General features: G+C 39.2%; 1 protein-coding gene across 1 annotated transcript in view; it reads left to right on the top strand.

Annotated features, from left to right (window-relative positions):
• The window catches only part of galnt9 (polypeptide N-acetylgalactosaminyltransferase 9), a 119,503-nt gene that overhangs the window by 86,329 nt on the left and 6,581 nt on the right, over nt 1-26,593 (top strand). The window contains exons 7-9 of the mRNA XM_023343840.1: nt 17,580-17,765; nt 19,842-19,979; nt 25,164-25,259. Coding sequence (XP_023199608.1) covers nt 17,580-17,765; nt 19,842-19,979; nt 25,164-25,259 — 420 coding nt within the window. The remainder of the gene's footprint in view (nt 1-17,579; nt 17,766-19,841; nt 19,980-25,163; nt 25,260-26,593) is intronic.

Below are 26,593 nucleotides of genomic sequence, written 5' to 3'. Positions count from 1 at the left end.
AGATGTAATTTTGGGCTGTATCCATATTTTAATTGGGACGACTTAAAATAAATACGTGGGTCTTTTTGGCTTTGAGATGCAACGTGTTTTGTTTTTCCTCTGAAATTACATCATTCTCAGAAATTGCTGCATAGTAGAAATTGAGCTAAGCTTTAAACAGTTAGGCAGTCATGCAAAAACTTTGTTTCATCTGATCCAAAGATGGGATTGCAGAACAGGAAATGTGTGTTTTTGCTTTTTTGATCCTTTGAAATGTTTCAGATCAATCGAATTTGAAAATCACACAAAAATAACTTGAGTTAATGAAAAAATTTTTATTAAAGGCACAGTATTATGTATTTTCCAGGCATAGTGCAATTTTATAGCACAATCAAGTAACTATGTTACCTCCAGTTGTCTATATTAAATATCACCTCAAAGAAATTTGACTCCTTGATTTAACGCCTCAAGTTCAGTAGCTGAGAACCTGCAGCTCTGAGGAGGAGCTTCATCGTTGAAGGCGGGGCTAGGTCCATCTAGGTGTTTTGCACAGCTGAATGGTTGTCACCAGAGTATAAAGGATTTCTCAAACATGTATAAATCAAAGCAACACTCCAGGTATGTTTTTGATGAGATTTAACATCCCACCATAATGTGAAGCTCAAAAAGGTCGACTTCACAAAGCACTGCCTCTTTGATAACACAACCATAGGTGAAAAAAGTAAGACTACACTGATCTTCATCCTGGAAGGAAAATAAAAACCCAGAAGCTTTAAAGCACTGTAGGCCTCACTTACCTCGGTTGCATCTGGTTTGAATCTAATATAATTTCAGAAAAAGAGCATCACAGTGACAGTCAATCATGCTGGTAGTGTAATGGCCTGCTCTCTAGCAGACGATCCAGAAGGACGCTTTCTGGCCATCAATTTATGACCCTAAGCTGGAGTCCACTTGGATCAAGCACCCAAATGTCACAAACAAGTCTGAATATAAATAGTGAAAGAAGAAAACATTGAAGTTTTGGAACAGCATCAATGTCTTGTCTTTGGTTATAACATAAATCGGTTTGAGGCGCCGTCACTTTACCTCAACAGAAAAACCTCTGCCCTGTTGTTGCCAATGTTTGTGGCAGTAACAAATTTTTAGGTTAAGGAGTGATTGCTTTCTAACTTGGTCTCATAAGCCAAACAATCATTAAGATTTTGTATTTACATCAGTTATCTTTGTCTGGCATTAAAGATGGATAATCTGAAACGTCTTGGGTAAGGAGACGGTAACTTTTTTCATATCGCAGGACTGCCCAACCCTAATGAGAATTTTGTTTTCCGTTTAAATTACCTGCTTTACGATTTGCCAGAGCTGAAATTTTCAACAGTTAATCAAGCTAAACATCGTCGACCCAGCCAGCATTCTTTGCATCCTGATTGCTTTTAAGAGAGAGATTCTTCCAGGTTTAAGTAACCTAAAAACTCATGGGACCCTGAAAAAAAGTGTAATGCTGAGTTTTGATCTTGTCCGGGTCAGTGTGTGTAGCTGTAGAACGAAAAGTCACGGCATCAGTCACAGCTGTCTAAAGTGCAAAGATGGAGAGTGAGGGGGAAAAAAAGTAATCTCTCTCTAAAAAAATAAATAAATAAAATGACTAGAATGAGCTGCGGCGGCAAAGCAGAATCTTAACCGTCAGACGGCATCGTGGACAATACATGTGAAAATCAATCAACATCTGCTCTGACAGCCCTGCAGCAAACAAATAAATCCCTGTAGCAAATGCAGACACAGCGAGGAAAAACAACAAATGAACAATGGGTTTTGAGCAATCAGCGACAAGGGACCACATGTGGAACAAGAATAAGCAGCAAAATGAAAACGAACGCACAGGGAATAAAGCCTTCCAATAAATGAAGAAGAAATCGCACTCGACAGAAAGTTTTTCTTTTTCTTTCTCTCTTTCTCGCTTTCATTTTTCTCCCTTTTTCTTCCTTTTTTCCAGCAATAGTATTTATCATTTAGAGATTTAAATGTAAAAAAAATTCACCTAACTGATTAGGCGACCCAGGATTATTGATCTCTTCACATATTTATATTTTATTTCTCTACCTATGCAATGCCCTACTGTCCCATCGTATTTCCATGTCATACTTTCAAACCATGTAGCTACACATCCATTTCACAACCCTTTGTTCCTCTGGATAAAGTATTGATGAATTATAGAAATGCTCACAGCAATGCCTACATCATAGTATATATTATATACTACTAAAATGATTTGATGTTAGTTATTATTCCCATGTTAGAGCAACCTTCTGCTGGTAGATAATATTATTTTTTTTGAGTCACAAAACCACATCATCTCACAGTAGACTCAGTAAATTATTGGAAAGCACATAAAATGTCTGGTTGTAAAAAGCTTGTATTAACAGCCTCCAGGCAGGTTTGAATTGACACATTGGTCGATACAAAAAAAACCCCCAAAAAACTCCTTTTTATTTCCAGAAGCCCAAGAACGAAAAAACAAAAGCTGCAAGTTGAAGTGCGGGTATTATTTTACAACATCGCAATATTGATCGTACATTAAGGCCCTTTATCAGGGACATGCAGCGAGGTTCATGACTGGCGAGGCACCGACTGGAGTCGGATAGATCAATATATAAAATCCAAAATAAAAGCTATTATTTCAGTCTTTACCTTAATTTAGTTATTTAAAATGCTTCTAGTTATGTTTTAATCCCTTTCATACTGTTCAACAATATGATAGCAAGACGAAAAAAAGATTATTTGATTAAGGTTTTGATATTTTAAGTTGACATCATTCTCTCGCTCTCTCTCTATCTCTTTTATTAAAATTGAAAATTGCATATGATCTAACCTATATTTGTATATGACATTTGTTGGCCTGTCATTTTCCATAAATATCATCATCACTCTATTGTAAAAAAAAACTTATCCTTGCTTTTTTTTCCCCCCTATATTTTTTTAGCTTTTTTTAATGTGTAGAAGAGCTTCTGTTGCTGGCCGCTCCTTTGAGTCTTAGCACTGCTCCCTCACAGCGAGGCGTGGTACTTCCTGCCTCTCCCTGTGCATTTTCACTGCACATTTAGGACAGTATATACTACATATGTTACACACGCTCATTAACTATATCAGATGTCAACATGTGTAGTTGTACGTGTATATTTCGATCTTAAAGAGCGACAGAGCAATGGACGTGTGTCAGTTTTGTTTAAGGCAGAGACTGTTTGAGACAGCGCCAGTAGAGGTGAGGGTCAGCACTGCACTTTTATCATGTATTTCAACAAGCAATGCATAAATCCAGCGATTTTGACCATGAAAATATGTTAGTTGTTGCACAACTCCTTTAGTCTCTCTCTTTTATTTTTTCAAATGGCCTCCCTACTCTCCAGGACAACCGATAATATATTTATAAAAGTTCCAGCGCTATTGCTAAGATGTGCTTTGTTTCAGGTGGCAAAGTGACAGCTGCTGTTTTGAAACAGTTTGTAGATATAGTCAGACGACACCTTCAGATTATTCTGAACAGCTGCTGCATTCATACAATTATAGAACAGGAAATTTTAAGCACAACTGATTAACCTTACGCGCCATCTGGATTTGTAGAAACAGAGAGCCGAATTCCTCCAGATGTGTTTTTTTTGTTTAAGGCAGAGAGACTGTACATGTGGGGGTGGGGGTTAATATTTTAGCCACAATATGCATAAATTTCTACATCAATCCAGCAAGAAAGTTTCCTTATTTTCTTGATGCACTTTTAGTATATTTCTTTTTTTTTTTTTACTCTCGATAGAAATAAATGTAAAGTTCTCGGATTGTAAACATGAAGGTTGTGCTGAAGCGGCTCTGAAGTTCAGTGAAAGTGCAGTCATTTAAAAAGCAAAAGAAAACGCTCTACTCTGATATATTGTTTTTCACTGTGACTGTGGGTAAATATTGGACGGGATTTCAAAGAATTTCCCTTAAAATTTAGCAGGCCGGCTAGATTTATTGGGTTCCCCTGGAGGCGGGGGGGGGGGGGGGGGGGGGGGGGCGTTGTGGTTGTTGTTGTTTTCTTTCAACTGTCTGGAAGAATCTTATGTGGTTAGGAAGCAGGTCAAAACAGGATGCGTGTCCTCATAATCTCCATGGCGTCAGGAAAAGCTACTGCTATCTCAAATCACAAAATATAACAAATCTTTCCAATTAATCTTTTTCCTGCTTGTGCAGAGACTATTTTTTTTCGTTGCCATACGTGGGAACATTCAGATACCGCAGACTACTGCTGCGACCAGACAAAAGCGGAGTGTCTCTCAGACATGTTTGAATCAGACGTCTCCAGCGGGCTGCAGTGAAAGCAGTCACCTTGAAAAGGACAGGAACGTCGTTATGAGTGGCAGCCATCTGTGTAAAAAGGAGCCGTTCTGGCACTTTCTAAATCAACACTGCGCCCGTGTCCGTCAAACTGCAAATGACGGTAGGCGCTCACCATATGCGAGCCCTTTCCAACAAGTGCAGTCATTTCGTGGAGGAGGAGCAATCCAGGAGCCTCAGAGGGACCCTGAGTTTACAATTTAGCAAATGGATAATGATAAATGTGGAGAATTACTGGAAGAATTCCATATTGTGGGATGTTGGATAAAGCAAGGTACCCTATAGCAATCCATTTGGTTCCCAACATTTTTCATTTCAGAAGTTAAATGTGTCTGTGATTTATAGATAGATGCAAGACTACTTTTGTCAGTTTTAGCTTTGATTTAGTTTGAAACTTCTTACATTAGAATCACATTTACTTCTAAAAGTAAGTGTGTGGTAAAGATGTGTGAAAAGCCTTACAATTATTGCTGTACTACAATTTTTTATGGAAGAAAATATCTATATTTTTAAAGTAGATAAATAATCCAATGTCAAAAGTCACTTGTGGGGCAATTATTGATACCTTTCTTCCTCAGTCTAGCTCCTAGATTTTCTTTGATGCTCTATTATCTTCAACTCACCCTGCAGGTTTTCTATAAGATTTAGGTCTATCGGGTCCAATAGACTGACTGTCTTGATTTAGGCAAATGTTTTGGATCACTATCCTGCATTGACCCATATTGATGTCATCACATTTACATTTAATGCTGTAGATGTGTAAAGTCTCTGAATTCAAAGACTTCACGATGCTCTGCACAGTAATGAGGTTTCCTGGGATCTTTGGAAGAAAATATGTTCACAGCATCACAAATGTTCCACATTTCTTAACAGTTGGCATGAGGTGCTTCTCTGTGTGAGTTTCACGCCAAACCCACCTGGATTGTTTGCTGCCGAAAAGATTGTTAGTTTCATCTGGTTAAAGTACACGGTTCCAGTGTACTTTACACTGGAAAGTACACTGGACAGAAAACCAACTGGCATGTTGTTAGAATCCGAAAATTGTTTTGGCGATCTGGTGACCCCAGGATGGCAGTTTCTGCTGCAGTTGAACAATAAGTGTTTTAATTATTTTAACTGTATTTATTTGTTTGTGGTGTCAAGATAGTCGCCAGTGACGACAAGAAATAGATATTTGTGTCACCGCATATTTGTGCCCCTTGGGAACTGACCAGTCATTAACTGCCTTTCCACTGGTCTTAAAATTGTGCAAATTTCAGTTACGAAAAAAAAAAAAATTTTAATTAATGGAAACTCTGCAATTTCAGAAAAACTCACCTTTTTCGCAAAAACATTTTTTGCGCTACAATGAGGTGGTGTTTCGACTGTATCAAAATTACTGTATTTCAGGAAAAAAACCCGCAATAGAAACACTTTTTTTTTCACGCCACGCAAGTCATGCGATCAGCAACCGGATGTCACTGCTGGAGTAAAAGAAGAAGAAGACAGCAGGAAGTGGCAGGAATATGATGACGTGGCATGTTTTGTAATGAGCAAACATATGCACGCATGATTTTCATTGCGTTTCTTATTGACAACGTTTTGCACACGTTTGAAATGGAAACCCAAGTATTGATTACAATATACGTCTTACCAGAAACTTGGACCAACTTAAAGTAGGTAAAGTAGAAAAATACATTCAGTTACCTTAATTTTAATTGAAATATTTGATTTCTCCTATGCGATTTTTCTTCCAACTGATTAATTACACACAACAATTAAAAGTCAGAGAAATTTAACCTTTGAGATAATGTTGCTGCAATGAAAGTTTCATTAATAATTTTTTTTTTTTTTTTTTACACATCTTCATCTAAGCAGCCACCAACGATGTGTACCACATGTATATTTGGAATCTATTAGAATTGCCTGTGACATCTCTGGCACAGGATTGATTTCCTCTTTTGCCACAGTCCAGACTTGCAACACGCAAGTATTCTTCTCAGTACTCTTCATCAATAAAATGTACATGACGTTAACTATCACGCTGAATATCGCTCGACTGTTTGTCTCTTTCAATGCCTGCATCATTTAGCGGCTGAATCAATCTTCTGGTCTCTAATGCACTCAGCGTTGCTTACTCAGACGCTCGCTTACTGTATGTACCAACATGACTCTGTGTCCAGGAGCAGGGACAAATGAAAAATAGATACAGCTGTAAAGGAGCGGGATCAGGTTTTGTTTGAGGAATTACTGCGGCTGCCGAAAGGACTTACTGCAAGCATATGGCGAGGCGGAGCAGTTCTGCATATGCTTTTGTTTTGCGGCGGAATTTTTTTTAGGGGTTTTATTCAATCCGCTAACGTTGTCAACCATGCATTAATGAACGCTGTGCATGCATAATTCACAAATTATATTGTCTTGCTGTCTGTTCGAGGCTTGCTGATCCAAGCGATATGCATGAATTATACCACATCGGATTCCGTGTTTGGGAAGCGTGTTTTAAGCGTTTCTGCATTATAATGACATACGACCTCTGTCGGGAAACAAATGGAGTCTGAAGCATACGGCTCAGAGTGTGGCGCCTTGGTACAAGACCAAATGAACATTGTCACCTTCCTAAAGTAATGGACTAAGTTTTTTTATTTTTGAAATTTTTTTTTGCCACAATCATCTTTTGGCAAAAAATGACTTGGGTCATTATTTTAGGAAGGTGCCAGTATGTAATTAGACATATTCCTTTGATGCAAATCTATTTTTAATGTGACTATAAGAACTTCCTCCTTATCTTGAAGACATAATTTCAAGGCAGTAGATAAAAATGTTCAATAAATCTCTTGAAGACAACTGAATTATTTACACTGCTCTGACAAATCTTTTTCAGAAGGCCGCATAGTAACTAAGAATAAACACTTGAGAAGCGGCCTCGCCTGTTCCACTTATCGCCTGAGCATCAGAAAGGCTGTTCACATCATGGACTCTTTCGGATGTCAGAAACTTTGGCTGAAAACTTGAAGTGTTCTGACAGCGCCCAAGTATTTGAAGAGCACTAGCTTGCAGTGGTTTAGCTGCACTAGCAGTCTGCAAGCCATATCAAAGGCGAAGGGCAGCAACTAGGTGGAATTAGCTTTTGACAGGCACAGTTAAAAGGGCCTTCATATCCATCACTCTTTTCTCCCCACTCCCACTATAGACGTATGAACAGGAAAATAGGGGGGAAAAATGTATGATACGGAGTGATGGATCATGCGGATTTCCTCTTATCCCGCCGCACAAAAGAGCGCAGGCGGGCGGGGTGGCGGCTCTGATCCAGAACGCTCTCTGGTGATGCATCACTCATCTTCCCATCAGATTTTAAAGGACGGAAGAGGTTGAGCTGAGCGTGCTGGCATTTCGGCTCAAAGAGTTAGCTAACACTTTTTATTTTTCTTTTTTGTGGCAAGCCAACAGCTATTCATCAGCAAACAGATGCTCAGTGTCCGATGAGAAGACTGTGTCCACTCTGTCCGGTGTGCGTTCTGAAACCATAACTTAAAAAAGTGACCCCCTTCACGTTACAGTAACACAGCGCATGGGCTCCATGACCCATACAAGCTCAGTTTATTCACAGAACGTCTCCAACAGGAAGGAATGGCACCACCGCACTCTTACTGTAGCACGTTAAATAGGTTTTTCCCACCTGTTGTACAACAATGCAGGGGTTACAATGTCTTTAGGACCTTTCCTTTCAATCTGTGGCGCTCTCTTATAGATTTGGTAGGTTTCTGTACCTCTGTCATCACATCTCAAGTCTTGATGTGGGGGAACAAACACCTTCAGTACGCGACAGCCTGAGAGAATGCAGGTGCTGTACAGAAGTACAACATTACAGGAGTTATACTGTTGTAGAATAGAGCTACTTTCTTCCACCTAATACTTGTCCTTTATGTTCTCCTCACCATATTTGAGGCCAGAATGTCTTATTGATGGCATCCCAAGAGCATTTGTCCTTTGAATTGTAGCCTATGAGAGTTGACAAGTTCTTTCATTTTTACCACCCTATGTGCAAAATGCATCAATAAATGGTCTCAAGACCGAGACCGATTACTACAACAGCTGACTGGCATCTCAAAAGCTCTAATAACACCAGAACTACAACCACAAGTCCTAGAAGTGGTGAAAAGGAGGCTTCATGGATGCAGAGCATGGCCAAAGAACATAGAGAGAAATTCAAACCATCTCTACCATTAAAGGTAAATAACCATATCACTGACTTCAATGCCTCCCTGCCAGGTTTTCGAACCATTCAGCCGCTGCTGTGAACCCCGTTTAACCAGGAACTCTGTGCACATCAACTTTTATGTGCGAGGCTCTGACGTGGCACTGTGTTTACTGATATGCTGGATTTTAGATTGATCGTCTCTGCAGCTTGATGAGACCCTTATGCTGCAATCAGAGCAGTGGTGTGAGGCAATGTACTAAGAGCATTACATTATATCATTTAGAGCCCTGCCTGCCCAGAGTGAGCATGGTTAGGTTGGCGTGACGCCTGTACGGCATCTCTTCTTTCACAATGTTCAATAGATAGGTGGGTCCATGCCAGAGGAGAAGCTACCACTGTTCCTACCAGGCTCCTTTAGGCAGTCAGTAAGCTACAGACGCTGTATTCTGCCACCATAATGATGAGGCTCCACGGTCTCACAGCTGATTGTAACTGTACTCTCATAACAGGAAAATCTCATGCTCCATGATGCATAATTGGGAGCGCAGCGCGCTCTTGATGCATCCCAGAAGGCATCTTTAAGACTCTGCGGAGACTATCTACATTCTGACTGAGTGTGAAGTCACGGTGCATGCTAAGTCCAGTGCGAAGGGAATCTTATTAAAGAGTCGGCATACCACAAAAAGAAATACCTCAAGAGTGAAAACGTTTCTTTCTTTTACAGCTATGAACTTGGAGGGAAATCTGATCTTTAGCGTGTGCATGTAGGCATGTTCACGTCGGAACAAAATGAGCGACCTTGAGTGTTATTTGACAGATTCTTGGATACATCACACCATGCGAATTTTTTATATATTCTTACACACAAAGCCAAAAGCACTGAAATGACTGTTTTAAAAAGAAGAAAGTGTGTAGAAATGTGTTGCTGTTTTATGACTGGCACAGGTTTTTGTACCTTGAAATCAGCTCGGTTGTGATCAAGCATTGCTTAAGGCCAGCAGAGCTAATTAAAAAAAAAAAAAAAGAAAGGTAACTTTCACATGTTTCAATATTTGCTGTCTCCTCCTTGTTTCTCTGCAAATATATACCAATGAAAGTTGACTGTGATGCCCAGTATCCAGTGAGGACCCTCTCAAGCATAAACCTTTGTCTTCATGAAAATATATAATTGCACAGTGTAGGTAGTCTGCACCTTCATCAGCATTTTGTGGTATTTCTTTGAACTAGTGAAGACTTTTTTTCTTTTTTCCTCTGGAAAAACGCAGCTTTCCTTCTGATGGCAAAAAGGAGAAATTTTCAATTAAAACGGGGGCGTGTAAAATTCCCCAGATGTAACTCTGTGCGCACAAGTTATTATCTCAAGGGGACACAGCAAATGAGTTAGTCACTTTCTTCCAAGTTAATTGTGATTTTTTTTTTTTTACTTGATCTTCAGGGAAGTTGTGGATGCAGATCTGCCTTGAAATCAATAATCCAATTGTCAAAGTTGAAAAGTACTTGATACGGTGGCGTGCTGGAAGTGCAAAAATAACGACTGATTAGTAGACCGCCATTCAAGGGACAGCTTTCCTGATTTTCAGCCTCAAATCTATTTATGATTTTTCCCTAAATAAAAACAAATGCTATGCTGATGCTTTTAACTGTCTAAAGAGCAAATACCTTTCATTATCTTATCTAAGTAGCTTTCTTACACCATTCTGCTGTTTCCCTGCTGTTTTTAGCTGAGCTCTTAGTTTTAATCTGTGAATTGCTTTTGGTGAATATTTACCAACTTTTTATGCTGACAATTATGTTATGTTTTGCTATAGACTGACAAAGTGCAACTGATAATGTTGTTACTGCATCTGAGGGAAAGGGAATTATTTTAGTTTTAATTGAAACACTTGGGGGGGAAAAAGTACTTCAAGTCTGACATAATTGTCTTTGAAAATGATGTTGCAATCCAAGATGGTGGCAGTTCGACCTCAGCTTTGGGAAAGGCAGCTCTAGAAAGTAAGCAATTTGATAGAAGTATTTACCATTTCTTGATAATAGTTAAAAAAAAGAAAAAGAAAAGTAGATTTGGGAAAATGTTTGCTCATCCCTATTTTTTTCAATATCCAATTGTCTAAAAAAATATTTTCTCTATCTGAGAGAATGAAATTCTGAAAACCTGATTGAAAGTGTTGAAATTTGACATGGAACCTTTTTTAATGTTGCTACGTAAATATCACAGCATTTCTGTTTTTTTTCTTTTGTATGTGCTTGGGTAATAGCTGGGACTAAAATAGGGATCTTAGGACGCCTGATTGGAAAGAAAAGTCATCATGAATGTGTTCTCAGAAATTGAGCTCCTGGATTAATGCGAATGCACGGCCCGTTCTGAATGCATTAGTCACGCTTCTAGATGACTATTTGGCCAGCCTTTCAAATGTTACTTACTGACAAAATGAGCCAACCACTCAAAACGTTCACAAGATGAGAAGTAGCTGTTATTGAAGGGTCAGTAGCGGGTGACGCCTCAGCAACACACTGGCAGAAAAAGCAAACTTAACGGATCCACACTGTTTCTACATAATACATCCGACTCAGTGAAATAAACTACATTGTCTGAAGTAAAGCAGCGCGAGAAAAGGCATTTTTACATTTGCAGGATACGGATGCATTGCTGAAAATGTACGACAGCTGGGGTTTGTGTTTGATGCAGAATCCTATCGCTGACATTTCATCACACCTACCTGTGTCTGTCTGTTGCCGAGTCACATTAGTCACCGAGCGATGAACTCCAGCTGACCCTCGACTGTCGACACACTCATTTGGGAGATCCTGAAGTGTCTATTTGTCACCGGAGGATGCAGCTTTTAACCCTGCGTGTCAAACATGTCAAGCGTCCCTGTCAGACGGAGCATGCTACGAAGTGTGTATGAGCTCATCACAACCTTTCATCATCTCAGTCTGGGTTCTAGGCTCCTTGTTGCCCCGCTATGCTTTTCATTTGACCACTTATGGGGGGGAAAAGTCAGACGGCTAATTTGCAGTTCCCAAAAAAAAAAACATTTGACTGCTGAGATAACAATTTGAAAGCCTCTATCAAGAGGCTTGGGAACTTTCTCCTGTTCTGAATTTGAACAGCATCTGGAATCCACCGGCTTCAATAGCAGTGATATCTGTCCGTTGATTCCAGCTCCACCAAGAATGAAGCGAGCGTTTGGATTTGGCGTTGAACTGTTAGTCATACAGGAAAACGGCAGGTAGTATGTTCCTCTGCTTACAACTCCTTTGGTTGTTTGCTGCTTTCCTCTTCTCCAATTTATTTTCCTTTGAAGCAAAGCTCAAGGTGTCGTGACATCTTCCTGCTATAGGCAACAGGCAAGGAAACTACTTTTGATAACTTCACAGAGTCTGACTTAGACGTAACTAAAACTGACCCTGTAAGGAAGCCCTTAAGGCTAAAGGGGTCATTTCTGGTTCTAGCATGGTGTACAGTGGCCAGTTTGTTTATGTCTTCCGTGAACAACCCACTTGGTTCGAGTGTCGCTCAGGTACCATGCTGTAGAAAATGGGTTTATTTGAAATGCATCTTGCTTTGAGAAGACCTTCATGTACCAGAATATACTTCACCAATGTCTTTATCCCTAAAGCGTCACTATAGGTGCATTTTATCAAGTTTTACATATTTTATTATGTCAATTATTTGTATCAAACCTACTTTTACCTCCTTTATAACCTTTTATTTATTTGGTATTAAATTTAGACTAAATAGGAGAGCAAACTCCACTTACAAAACTTCTTAGACACACACAAAAAAGACAGTTTGTCTGAACCCTGTGGGCTTATTCCAGTCTGGGCTCAAAGATAAGAGACTGTCTCTACTGTTTTACTGCAGGGATGTTTTTCACATCCTTTTGAAGTACTTTATTTCATATATTTATTTGTTTCTTTTTTGGAGAATGTACTTAAAATACATTGTTGAATTCAATAGGCACTCGTCATACTGTTTTACCAAATACATTTAGCTTTACACAACCACTGGAGAGAGCATGTTTACAGTTTAAAGCTTTTACATTGATGTTTTCCAGAGCCTTGTGGAGCTTATTTGGCAAAATGGTCCACCAGCAATTAACTAACTGTTTGTACACAGACAATTAAATTAGATTAGCAACTGCATTCCCACCACATCAAAGATCTCTGTGTTAAGTGTGTCCACTTAACGATGCAGGCTGCAATTAGATGAAGGGTCACTTCCAAATGGACTTTGCAAAAATGCAGACCAGAGGACCTTCATGTGGGATGTCACGAGAGGCTGCAGATTAAAGCAATTTTATATGGTGTTCATATTTGTTATTTTAATCATTTCCGTAATATTAAAAGCGACAGACTGTTAGCTAGGCTTGTGTTGCACCGAAGGAAGATCCATCCCACTTCAATGAATAAATCCAGACGTCCTGTATGGACTGTTTTTAAATTTATGTAAGCAAAATTTTAATAATCAGATGTGGATATTTTAGTTTCAATTGTAAGCACAGCAGCTAATAATTAATGGATTATCATAAAAGAAGTACAGTGGTACTTACAATTTTGTAAATCCTGCTTATGGGCATGATTGTCTTCAGTTAATTTGAATCCTTAAGTTTTCAGGCATATAATAAATAACTTCAGGCCTTAATACTGATATTCATACAGCCATAATTCCTTCCTCTACCTAATATTTGGATAAATGTCCATTCCCAAGTTGCCAAGAAATAATATACATTTGTAACCATCCATACGCTTTTGCTATTACTCTATTTGGATATTTGAACATCCTCCCAGTAGAGCTAGAAATTATTTAACTTGGTTGTTTTTCTGGCATGGGCTTGATTTTTGAGTCCAGTCCAGTCCATACGCTTACTGTTAGCCTTTCTCATCTAATCCAGAACGAGTTTTGATTTGACTTTTAATTAATTGTCAAGTTTGAATGCCTAACCAGGAAACGATTGCATCAACTTTTTTTCCCTCAGGAAAATCTCATTGAGATTGAAAATGTGTCTTTCAAGAAAGTTCTAGTCATGACTGGCAGCAGCAGCACAGAGTTTACAGAATCTTCACATCAAAACGAATAAAGTTAACATCGTCATAAATAAAATGTAAAAAAAATATTCCTCAATTAAATCATTTACCTTAAAAACATACAGCGCCTGTAAATTCATGTTTTTCTGAAAATATTTCTTTCTGAGTTTGTTTCAGACTTCAGGCACCAAAAGTGAAAAGTAAGTTCTCACAACAAAGAATATTCTCCGGTGGACTTTCTATTTATTTATGTAGGCCAACAAAGACAAAGGGAGAAGTCCAAGTTAAGGCCTTATAAATAAAAATAAAAATGAACTTGGTTAGAGTGACCAGGAACTAACTTGGAACCTGTCATAAAATCAAAGCTACTAAAACACCACTGCCACCTAAAAGCTCACAGGTATTAAAAATCCTGGAATATAAACCACTGTGTTGGCAGTTTGCTGAGCTCATATATATTGTGAGTTTTTCAAGCTGAGAAAAGGTTTCATCAGCATCCTTCACAACAGACTCTATTCCCTGCAAATGTTCTCGCAGCAACTTATCGAGTGTTTAAATTTTGAAGGAAATGCACCTTTGCCTCCCCGAACCTCCTGGCCTGTTCTAGTGCTGGCGCATTTGATTAACTTCTCTCACACATCCAACTTGAATTAGGGTCACGAAGGTTACGGTGCAGACAGATGATATCTGTAACAATAACACTTCATTCCAGTCTAATACGGGTTTGAAGTAAGCAGGGAAAATTCAGAGGAATGAAGACTCTGAAGGCCAGAAGGTTGAACAACAGGAATCGAAACTGTTTAACAAAAAAAAAAAATCCTCACTGAAATTCTTGCACCGCACATTTTTTCTGCTTCTGTGTTTTCATGCTTCCTAATATCACACCCACTAATAATTACCCCTAGTAATTATTATCAGTAGTCACTTCATCTGTTGGGAGTCATAATGATATGCCTGATTGAGGTACATTGTAAAACATGTTATAATACATACTTTATTTGCAATACACGATTATGAAGTGGAATCTTTAGATGTTGTAAAAAAAATAAAAAACATCATCGAGAGCACAGCCTGTTTAAATTTGTATAGCTTGAATTGATAAGATGATAATTGCTCTTTAATTTTTATTCAGTAAAACAAATTGAGGCCTAATTTGATTCAAACAAACCATTTACAGTTTGGCGTGCGTCCTTTCCCGACAGGTTCCTCGACCCTCGAGAACAGCTCTGGTGGGTATTGATCTGCAATTTTCTTTAAGTGCCAACTGCTAACTGTGATTACGCATATCCACATTTACAATTATCCACGAGTGGCGCGTGCATATATCCATACCCAGTTACCGCATACACTTCCACACTAACTGCACTCCTGCTATTGATTTTTTTTTTTACACAGCAAACAGAGGGGTTGGGGATAAAGGACCATAGAGAGAGCATTACACAGTCAAGGGTTGTTGCCAAGGGAGACGGATAGGAGCTGCAAGGACTTATAAAAAAAACCAATAAAATAGCATGGTACCAGCGTCCACAAAAAAGGCACCAATCGCCAAGCCTTATGTGGGGAGGGAACTGCATCACGGGCGGAAGAAAAATGGATTAACTCAACTCAAAAGCACTAATGGATTTTCTTTAGACCGGGGTCGTGGCGGTAGATCAGCGGTGAAGATGAGGGGGTTTGTCGGTCAGTAGAGGTGTCACGGCTCGGGTCAGTCCTCCCAGACTCCTTCACCGCTGATACAGACGGTTTCAGGGAGAGAACAACAGCGTAGATACCTCTGATGGATTTTACTAACACAACAAATGCATACGAGGGCACCTGCCTCCTTGAGCATTACACACACACACAAAAAAAAAAAAAAAAAAAAAATATATATATATATATATATATATATATATATATATATATATATATATATATATATATATATATATATATATATATACTGTATATACAGTATATAACACTAATGTGTGTTTATCTATCCCATAAAACTCCAACAAAGTACATTAAAGCAAGAAAAGGTTGAGATAAATCAGGGGTATGAAAAGTTTTGCAAAATTTAACAACATTGTAGAATAGCATCTCATTTAAACAAATGCATCAAATGGATCACAACAGAAGAAACTCTTCATTAGAATAATTAGAAGTTGCGAAAGACAGACTGTCTTAAGCATCTCACGCCATTATATGAGTATTTATGTGGCAACAAATTAAATCATTTTAAAAGTGACAAATATAGGAACTTAAAACACTGCAACTGACTCAAACATATTTGTGATGTGCAAAGCCTGATATTTCCGGTTCAGTTGCGCTGCAAAGGTCCATTGTTAATAACCATCAGGACGGCATTAGTGAGTCACCGTGTTTCCCTGGGTGACAGTTCCCCTGTTAAAATGTAAATGGGCGCTGATTCTGAATCGGTTCCACGTTTGCTGCTTTACGGCCAAAAGTATTCCCCATGGGAAAAGAAAAGCACCAGTTGAGCTTTAATATGTACCCGTAAAAACGAAACTTCAGCTTCGGCCTTCTCGCGTCCAAGCAGGATTGTTTGCCGTCACGCAGCCGAAACAGGAAGCTGTCGTTGGAAGTACCAATCGTTAAATAAATGCTGTCGGTTCAGCACGGGACTTCTTTCCCTTTTCCTCAGGTAGTTGGAGAAAGTAGTTTCCCAGCGATATTCTCCTTAAACAGTGTGCAGCGTGTTTCATTTTTGGGGTCATAGAGATGTTAATGAATGGCAGCATCTGTTGCACATTGTGGTGATAATCATTAGGACACAGTAGGTGATGAGGAGGCGGCGGTAGTTCGCGTAGCTGTGAGAACATTAACATACGCTCTGGCCTTATGGCGGCACTGTGTCAGGATGCAGCTGCTGCGCCTCTTCACCCCAGCATGACTCGCATTCCCAGACAGGCAGGCTTTATTTCAAGAAAGGGCCCTGCTTTGGCAGAGTTATTTTTTCTTTTATCTTTTTCTTTTTTTCTTTTTCTACATGGCTTTGAGAAATGACTTTTCTGCTTCAAGACCCTGAGCATGTAGTCGGGGATCACAACATCCCTCAGACTACAATCAATTATTTCTCTCTGCGCTGACTGATGCTTTTAAAGGTGACATTTATGCAGTGCCTGGTTTCTTATATATCTCTCTGTGCCATACACTCGTCGTAATAGGGATTTCTGGTTGTCACTGGTAACTCGCTCAGGACTGGGACTTGGAGCTGTAGCTGTAATTTTTATAAAACATCCATCCTACTTTTTCACTCACTTCAAATAAGCTCTAAAATAAGAATAGCAGTAGTAATGTTTAAGCCATAATGATGACAATAATATAATAGCGCTTTTAATAATGTTGGCAATTACAATAAGCTGATGATAGTTCTAATTATAAATGGGCTGTAACTTCAGATGTGTCATCAAGTTGCTCTATGAGATAAAGCTGTTAGTTCCCAGCTGTTTGCTACATCAGATAAAAGCTGAATGGTGACAAAGTGTCTGTCCTTGTAGGGTGTAGTGGTGGACTGGTTCCTATCTCCAGCGGTCATGTTTTAAGACAAGAGCACTGCCAATCAAGCTTGTATACGTGCTGCTCACACTCTCCCCCTTTCTCTTCACTAAGGCTAGTTATCATGGCCACCGTGTCGGTGGACAAATGGTTTTTCTGGAACTATCAGTTGCTTCTCCACCATTAGCGCAGCTGCATGAGCATGATTGACAGCGCCAAGACCTTCCACTTGGTTCTGATTGGTCGTTTCTGACTGGGAGCGGTGAATTTCTCCAGAAGACAAAAGTAGCACAGGAAGAAGTGTTAATTTATTTTTATCACAATTTTTTTTTGTCTATTTTGTAAATCACTTTTTTTTTTCACACAGATTTTCTTGGTCTAATTAAATTTTCTTTGTTTGATGGTCTAATTTACATTTATTGTGAAAAAAAGCCAAAACAGGAGAACTCTCAAATACTTGTAATTGCAGTGTAAACGTCAATTCAGGCCGCCACATTTGATGAAAACATGACTTCCTCTCTGTGCCTTCTAGGTGTGGCAGTGCGGGGGGAGCATGGAGGTCCTGCCGTGCGCCAGGGTCGCCCACATCGAGCGCACCAAGAAGCCCTACAACAACGACATCGACTACTACGCCAAACGCAACGCCCTGAGAGCGGCGGAGGTGTGGATGGATGAATACAAATCCCACGTCTACATGGCCTGGAACATTCCCATGAACGTGAGCCTCTCTTCACTCCGCGCTTTAATCCCTACGCAGCCTTTGGCCGCCCCCTCTCCTCACATCTCACTTGTTCATTCAAACCTGCAGGCCAGGTGAGACGCTGATCGATAGAAATTCAAAATTCAGATTTCATCCTCCGTGACCTTCACACTGGCGGTGGGCCGAGTGAGGGGAAAGAAGAGCTGAATCAGACGAGAGGAGCACTAAGTAAAAAGAAAAAAATAAGAAAACAAGCCTCATGTCAGTTTAGCATAATTGCCTTCAAGAGTCTACTGAGATGGGCTGCAAACTACTAAACAGCAGCTTTTATTAATGGAGAGTTTAATATTGAATTCTAATTCCCTCCTTCGGCGCTGAGAAGGAGATGATTATAAATGAAGGACAGCTCAAATATTAAAATGCTTCTTAAAACAATGTGTTGTCCTGAAAACTTTAATGAGCAGCTGCTGCTTAGTTATATGTAACTACTACATTTATATTTATATGTATATACACTCTTCTGAAATGAAACCACATCAAAGCCAGAACAGAATCAGCAGATTCCAGCAGGAGTAGTGGAGGTACATATGGGGAGAGTTAAAGGTGGCAGGTGACGAACTAGCCATTCCCGAACTCAGTGGCATGGCATGTTATTACCCCAGCTGTCCTGTGGCGGGGAGTTATTTTGTGTACTGTAAAGACCTAACGCTACGATTATTTCATCAAACCCCCTCTAAAGTCCCCCATACACACTCACAGACCCTTGTTATTGTCTGAGGTGCCTGCTGAGAGCACAATTGCTTTGAATGGAGAAGGCTTTATGATTCGCCACAGTGGGCAGCCCTGAGTCCAAATACCAAACAGCAGCTCTGAGAATCTGAATGTGTGTGTTGGTGTTCCGGTAGCCAAGAAGCGAGTGGATATTTCGAACTGGAATTCATTATTGACACAGACTTGATGCGGGCTTCGTAGCTGGCCGCAGAAAAGGCTTTTCTTGGAAACAGCATCTGGTAGCAGATTTGTGTGTTGCTGTGTGTATTAATCTCTTTGGATGTGGTTGCTGTGCATCCTAACTGGACCTACACCAGGGCTGCACCCATCCACTTTTTTCCACTTCTGATACCGAAACAGATACCTGAGGTTTAGTATCGGCAGACATCAATCCTTCAGAGAAAAACAGAACTGAATTGACTGAAGATGTTTCATTTTTCTAAAAGGGTATAAATGTACTGCACACCATTAAAAATGGATTCAGTCCCGCACTGGTGTTCTGTGCACCAGTGCAGAACACTTTAATACACCATTAGCTTCACAAGGTTGGTCAAACATGTCAAAACAACTTTAATTTGTTCAGTCAGTGCAAACAGTAGTATAAAAGCCAGTGTAAAGTAAATGATAAAGAAATTGAAACTGACAAAAACAAGAGGTTGATTACGTTGGCCAAACATAGTCAAAAATAAACTGCAACAAACCTTCTTTTCAATGGTTCAGAAAGTGCAATTAGGGATTCTAAAACTATTGTAAAAATAAAAAATAAAGCATGGTGTTGCTCAGAGCAAAAAAATTAGAAATAGACTGAATAGATCTACCTTTATGGATTGGGTATCACCGATACCCAATGTAGAATTATTTTCATATTCTGGACTTATACAGATATTGATTTTGGATTGGTGCACAATGCATTTATTTCCATATGAATCCACATTAATGCAGCACATATTGATATGCATGTAGTGTGCAGGCGTGTGTCAGAATTAGGCCTGAGGCATTTCAGCTACTGGGCCTTCCCCCAAGTCAATTCGGAGACCGTCCTCTATAAAGCTATCTGGACGTGAGCGCTCATAATCAAGCAGCTGATTAAAATCTGCTAAGTACAGATCATTTCTAATGGAGAAACAATGAAGGTCTTACATGACGAGTGCATCTGTCCGTCTCTTGCCTAAATGCTAATGGCGTCTTTTCAATGCCATATAACTCCTGCATCTTCCTTTCCTGCAGAAGACTCTGCTATACAGTGTTGCGCCTGACTTTAAAAAAAAAATTGTCCTTTCTTTGTCTTTGTCTTTGTCTTTGCTTTGCGCCACACGCTGACAGAACCCGGGAGTTGATTTTGGCGATGTCTCAGAGCGCGTGGCCTTAAGGAAAAGGATGCAATGTCGAAGCTTTCGCTGGTACCTGGAGCACGTCTACCCGGAGATGCGGATCTACAACAACACCATCACATATGGCGAGGTGAGAGAATCACTTGCTAAAGGGATTATTGGAAATAAACAGAATGTTAAATTAACCCTACTGTTATGTTCATTTCTGAGGTACAGCAACAATGTCTGTGGGTCAATTTGAACTGTGGAGTGTTTAATCATGCAATAGTGTCAGAAACCAAAAAATTCCTTAAAAACATTTTTGTATCTGATTATTAACTCCAATGCTAACCATTTCAATCAAATGTTCAATCAGTTAAATTATGTTTTTTTTATTCACACAAATAAAAGATCAATGACGACAACCTGCTCATTTACTCATTTGGACATAAAAAATGGAATTTGCATTTTTAATGTCCACTGAAAAAAACCTAGACATAAAAAATATATAATTTCCTTGAAATTGATCTTTGGTAAAAAAATTTATATTACACTTTTTTTTTTTCAATGGGTGATCTTTATAATTGAATTTGAGACACATATACTGTTCAGGGTCAAATAATCCCGCTGATTAAAATCAAGATAAATGAGTCATGCAGAGATTATTTATGTTTTCCTCCACTTCTGCTGAGTGTCACTCAGTGTGGGTGGAGTTTGTCCACGGGAACAGAAAAGATTCCCATCAAAAGTTGTGTGAAGACCTGCTTTCTCGTACTTTCCTAGTGAGGTAAAGAGAATAGTGAGAAAGTGGGCTTGCATGCGTGGGCGTGTGCATGTGTGTGTGTCGGTGAAATATGGTTGATAGCTGCAAGGAAACATATAGAATTGGAATATTTTAAAATCTTTTTTACCCTTTAACTTGACTGCCAGGTCAAATTGACCCGGACAGTATCTATGAAAAAAGCAGACGTGGGGGGGGTTACAAATGTATAAAATTAATACATTTTCTGTTTGTATATAGAGTGCACCTATTAAGACAAATAGAAAAAGTTTCATGCAAAAAATACTTCCAAGTATTAAAAAAAAACTTTAAAACGGGTCAATTTGACCTGCAACATAACAGGAGGGTTAAGCATAACATAAGCTGTGATTCTGCTGCAGGTGAGATAATAAAAAGGAGCTGTTTTTAGAAAGGATTCTAAAGCAAAGGTGAAGAATTTGATTCAGCAAATTATCAATAATGAAAATGAGCTCTACAGAGGCTTTTTTTGTAATTCTCTTTTTAAAGTAAGATCTTCTTGGGAAAAAACATGTTTGAAGCCAGAGTTTCCAAGCTATGAGTCAAGGTCACAGTGCTACTAAATACTTAAAACATTTGAAAATTTTCTCTGAGGTCCTTAAATCACCTGGCTATTTTTTTCCTGTGCAATTCCGCGTAAAAAACCCACCCTTTTGCTTCCAGCACCGTCTGGTCTTTCTCCCCTTGACTCTGATTCTCTCCGGTAGATTTTTTTACCGGACCAATCAGCGAACAGAAGGAGAAGCTGTTAACGGTGACGCTGATTTTCTTCACTTGTTTTAGAATTACAGTCTGTCTGTGGTTTTAGCAATGGCAGCATGTTGACCTCGCTTCCAAATATTGAATTAACATTAACAGCTGTCTCGTTCGGATCGGCACTTCTCTCTCCGCAGTGGAGGACGGTTGTTTACAGCTCAGGTAATTTCCGGTAAGCTTCATAACGTTGAACTGCCACATTACATACGTCACGGGTAAACGTTAACGATTGGGCAAGTTTAAAACTTAAACACGGTCCACTCCTCCAGGAAGCAATCGTTTCTCAACCAGGGGCTGGTTTTTACCAGGCTACCTCAGTACTAATGTCACCAGGAAAGATACACGAACACAACCGTCGGCACACCATATGAACTGTGGTCCTTTTATTAAATTATCTTCAGCTCTTAGTACTTTAAATCATCACTACTGTTTGATTTCCAATCATTAAAGAATCAACTTGCTCCTTAGATGAGGCAGGTTGGATCAGATATTTGTGAACGAGAGGCTCTGATCATGATATTTCTTTGATCCATAAAGTCAACAAGGTGTCAGAACCCCATATCCATATCGACATGATGGTATCACATTCCTGATGCAGATTTGTTGACAGAAGAAAAGAAAGTCTTGCAAAAAAAAGTGGAACAACCTGTAAAGGGGAAAATATTTTTCCACAATATCGCATAGCTGAATAGTTTTTGACAGGCTAGTAGGAGTTAAGTTTCTCTATTAGAATGTAAGGTTGATATTGTGCCAGTGATTGTGATTGCAATTTCTTCAGCATTTAACTTGAAATGTTCCCCAATTTGCCTAACCAGAAAGTCCTACTGCTTCGCCCTGCCAATAATGGATCACATAAAGAACCGAGGCACCCCTGTACCTTTGTGGGGAAACTAATCAAACATAACCTTTTTAAATAAAGCAGTAATTAAACAAATGGACGACATTGACCAGCGAGACAATATGACACCGTTGAGGCCAAATGCCTTGTCCTCACCTCTCACATGATAGACAAACACCATGACTCCAATGTTTCAGGTTTAGGGTAAATTTCTATTGCAGCTTTAACAGAGCAACATCACTACACAAAATTAGATGCAATTTCCCTATAATGAGTTTTAATTAAACACTTATTAGTTTTCCATTCCAGCTTGATTGTCTTGTGTCTGCTTGAGCACCCGGCACAGTCGGGGGGAAAAGAAGCTTTTTTTTTATGGCAGACTGAAGAATTGAGCACAGTCCTGAGTCCGACGCCGTTTGTAACCTGCAACCATTTTGAATACGGGACAAACTCTGAGGGGGGGAAAAAAATCAGAAGGTCTAACCATGTCGGCAGACATCGAGATTGTATTCGTCAAAGTTTTGGGCGATTCACACCGTCCTTTGTTTCCTCCGCCGCCTGTTTTTTTTTTTTTTTTTGTGCTCCAGTACCCGGCTAATGGATTTCTCAGAGTGGCGTCCTCTCAAGTGGCACTATTTCAGATCTGTCGGCAAGCTGGGAAGCGGTCGCGTCGCGTCGCCTCGCCTCGCATAGCCACACACCGGCTGCGGCAGACTCGTGTCCCATCTGTCACCGAGCATCAGCACCTCGCTGCACTAAGCCGCGCCGTCCAGACCGGCCGAGTGGAACCTTCCCCCGACCACAGCCACATGATGGATGTATCACAACCTGGAAATGAAGCCATACACATTCAAATCACAGCGAACTGAAGCCCACAGTAAATGCACGCCATCATCTCGCCTGGAGGAGAGAGCGAGACAGAACAGGGACTGGTCACTGCATGATAACATCCTATCACGGCCGGTCCTTTGGGTTGACTTGAAGCCTTGTGACGGCTGTGTAAATAAGCCATCATGGACCTACAGGAAGCAGAGCAGGGAGGAAATGTCAGAAATAGACAATGGGTCGGTCTTCAGCAGCACATTAATGTAAATGGACGGCATGGATATTTTGGTCGCAGGCTAAATTATAAAATGCATTGATGATTACTGAAGGATATTTTTACTCTAAAGATGTTGTTCATAAGTTGTCTTTTTCACGTTTTTCCACCGAGCAGGTTTTTTTTTTTTTTTTTGTCGTTTTCTGATTTGCATCAGTTAGCTAACATCAACGTAGACAGAGGTTGCAAAAAAATACGGCATCATATATCATGCACACTAATGATAACACTGAAGGAGCAGCAGGAATGTCTGCCAAATGTTAGAATATTTGTGTTGTGTTCTACACAGGACAGCAAAGCTCCTGCCTCGTTCGCTCCTGGACTGTAAGGAGCAGGGAGGCAAGATGGTAGCTAGTAAAACAGTGATGCTGGCAGAATCATGCTTAGGGTTACTTCTGATGGAACTGGGTTGTTTTTAAGGTGAATGAGATTATGAACAGCTCGGATTAGCAGCCAGTTTCAACCACAAACCTTTAGGCGGCCGCTTAAAAACTACAGGTGAAGAGTTTCAGCATCGAAGTGAGACGGGTCAAATTTTACCAGGGTTGAACGTTTGTACATAAATTATTCCTAAAGAAGGGTCAAAGCTGAATTTAATAGTACTTTAACCATAGATTAGAATAATGGTGTGCACACTTGCGTCATTGCACTTTTTCACAAAATACTGTATCATATTTGTGGAAATGTCATACTTTATCATTGACATTTTTTTCCTCTGAAAATCTTAGCATTTTAACAGAAGTTAACAGAAGTTAAAATGCTAAGAGTGGCTTCTATAGCCACTCTATATATTACATGCACCGTACATTATCTACATCTAGCAAAACTCTTATTAGTAATAATTATTTACTGTTGAACATTTCTTAGTATCTCTGGTTTGAAAGAAAGGAATCTCTAAGGGTTAATTCAGGATTTTTGAAACGAGACTAAAAAGGAAGGAAGGATTTGATCTCAGACCTGCAGTAAAAGCTCTTGTCATCTTTAATTATTATAAATCCAGATTAGTCAGTCCCAGAGGTCGAAGATAACACCTAGTCCAAAACAAACAGTCCAATGCAAAAAAACAAAACAATAGTTTATGAGTAACACATGTATTAAAAGCAGGACTAAAATGTTTTAGCCAGAATACCTAAAAAAAAGATAAATTAGGCAGTGTGATAATCATCAAAATATTAATTTAAGCTAGTATCAAGTAGTATCACTCAGGAAGATGACTGCTGGCGCACCACCTCCTATTTCTATTCCCCATATTTTCTTTTATTTTTTTAAAAAAGCATCCACTTCTGAGTAAATGCTGTCCAGTGCAAACATAAAAACACTTTTAGTGTCCTTCTCATGAACCGCTGCGACGTGTTAAGGTTGGAGTTGTTTTTGAAGCATAGTAGCTGCTTCCAACCCCTCAACAGAACTTTACTTCAAAACGTCTGAAGTATTCCCCTTTGGTTTAACCAACATAAAACGCTACCAAGGGTTGTTTTGATGTACATTCCCAGTAACTACACTGATTCTTAGATTTAAGTTACTTAATTAACTTAAATCTATGGCTTTGCCCTCTTTCAGATACATGTCTTCTGTTTCAATTCCCCTATTATTAATATATAACTCTTAAGTGTGTCATTAAGGCTAGTGTTGTATGGTTGGTAAAAAAAAAAAAATCAAACATTCAGCTGAATGATGCAGAACAACAGTAAGTTGGCAGGAACTATAATGAGACACTTCATTAGTGATTTCCAGGGATATCTCTGGGTGTTTTTCACTTTCCATATGCTCCGATTCTTTATTGAAGGAAACAGATCTGGATTTTTCCCATCAGTCAAAATGTCCCCTGTGGTTTTCCTTCCAGGTGAGAAACAGTAAAGCCAGCGGCTACTGCCTGGACCAGGGCTCCGAGGACGACGACAAAGCCATCCTGTACCCGTGCCACGGCATGTCCTCCCAGGTCAGGGCAGTCTTCCTGCATCGGTTGTTTTGCGTTTGTGAAATTTATCATTTCAAAAAAATATAATAATAAAAAAATCATTCAAAGCGTCACTTTGATTAAAAAGTTTTTCCTTCAATTTCAGATTTCGTACTCCCCTGAAAAATATTTGGTATAATTATTCTCCTCTCCATGCTTTATGGAGAGTAAAATCAAATTTGCCATTGTAAGTGGTGGCAGGAGAGAAGTGTGCGGCTTACTGATTCTCTCTTTACACGAGCGTGGACGCCCACACACATTATCTGTTGAAGATTTTCACCGCGGAATAACACGTTTTCTTCTCTAACAAGTAATCCAGTTGATAAGGAACTAAAGTAAGCACGGTGATGTATGCAGAACTCTCATCCATACGTGGAATCACTTAGTTTTCATCTCCTACACATCTGTTAGTTTATTGTTTTTTTTAGGATGTACAACTTCACAAATGCCACAGAATTCTATGTGCTTAAATTTGCCGTAGAGGAGACGAATATGAATCAGATTATTGGTGCATAATCATGTTGTGATCCTGCAGAGGTTGTAAGAAACGCTGGGAGGTACAGCTCTGATCTGACAAATACTGAAGGTGTCTTTAAATCCTTTACATGCATTTCACATAATCATACTGTGCAAACGCATTATCGCTACAGCAGGTTTGTATAACCTGAAAAAAGTAATTGCTTTTTTGCAGAGAATATTACATGTTGCAGTAAGCATATACTGTATATCCCCAATGCTAATATCAGCAAGTATTTTTTTTTTTAGAAACGTTACATGAATGATGAAAGGTTCACCTAAATAACAGATTAAAAACATTAAGTATCTTTGTTGTTGAGCTCATATGTCGTTTTATTTTTAAAATTATAGCAGCAAAAAGTGTTTTGAATTGAAAATGTTTATAGGCGATATGACTTTGGATAAAAGTGCGATTACTTGAGATTAATTATTCAACTTGCAATTAACTTGATTGAAAAAATGTAATTGATTCCAACCACTGCTTTTAATAATATATAAAATTTAAGATGTTATATTAAACACTGTTCTATGGTTTTCCAGTCTTGCTGCCATGAGCAATCGTTCATATTGGACGTGTTGTTCTGAATGACAAAACATTCCATGTAAAATAGTGTTTTGCTAATATTTTAATGAACAAAATTTAATAATTGCAAGATTTTGGCTCTTATATTAATTCCTTGTGCCTTTTTTTAATCTAATACTTCATTTGTAATATTCTTGCCATCATTTCCAAATCCAGCATGTTCCCTCACAAAGTTTGGAACCATCAGAAGGATAAAGAAGTGACTTTGACAACCTCC

This window comes from Xiphophorus maculatus, chromosome 12, assembly GCF_002775205.1.
Source record: "Xiphophorus maculatus strain JP 163 A chromosome 12, X_maculatus-5.0-male, whole genome shotgun sequence".
Taxonomy (NCBI): Eukaryota; Metazoa; Chordata; class Actinopteri; order Cyprinodontiformes; family Poeciliidae; genus Xiphophorus; species Xiphophorus maculatus.
Note: the sequence above shows the minus strand (reverse complement) of the source record. Positions and strands in the feature narration are given on the sequence as shown.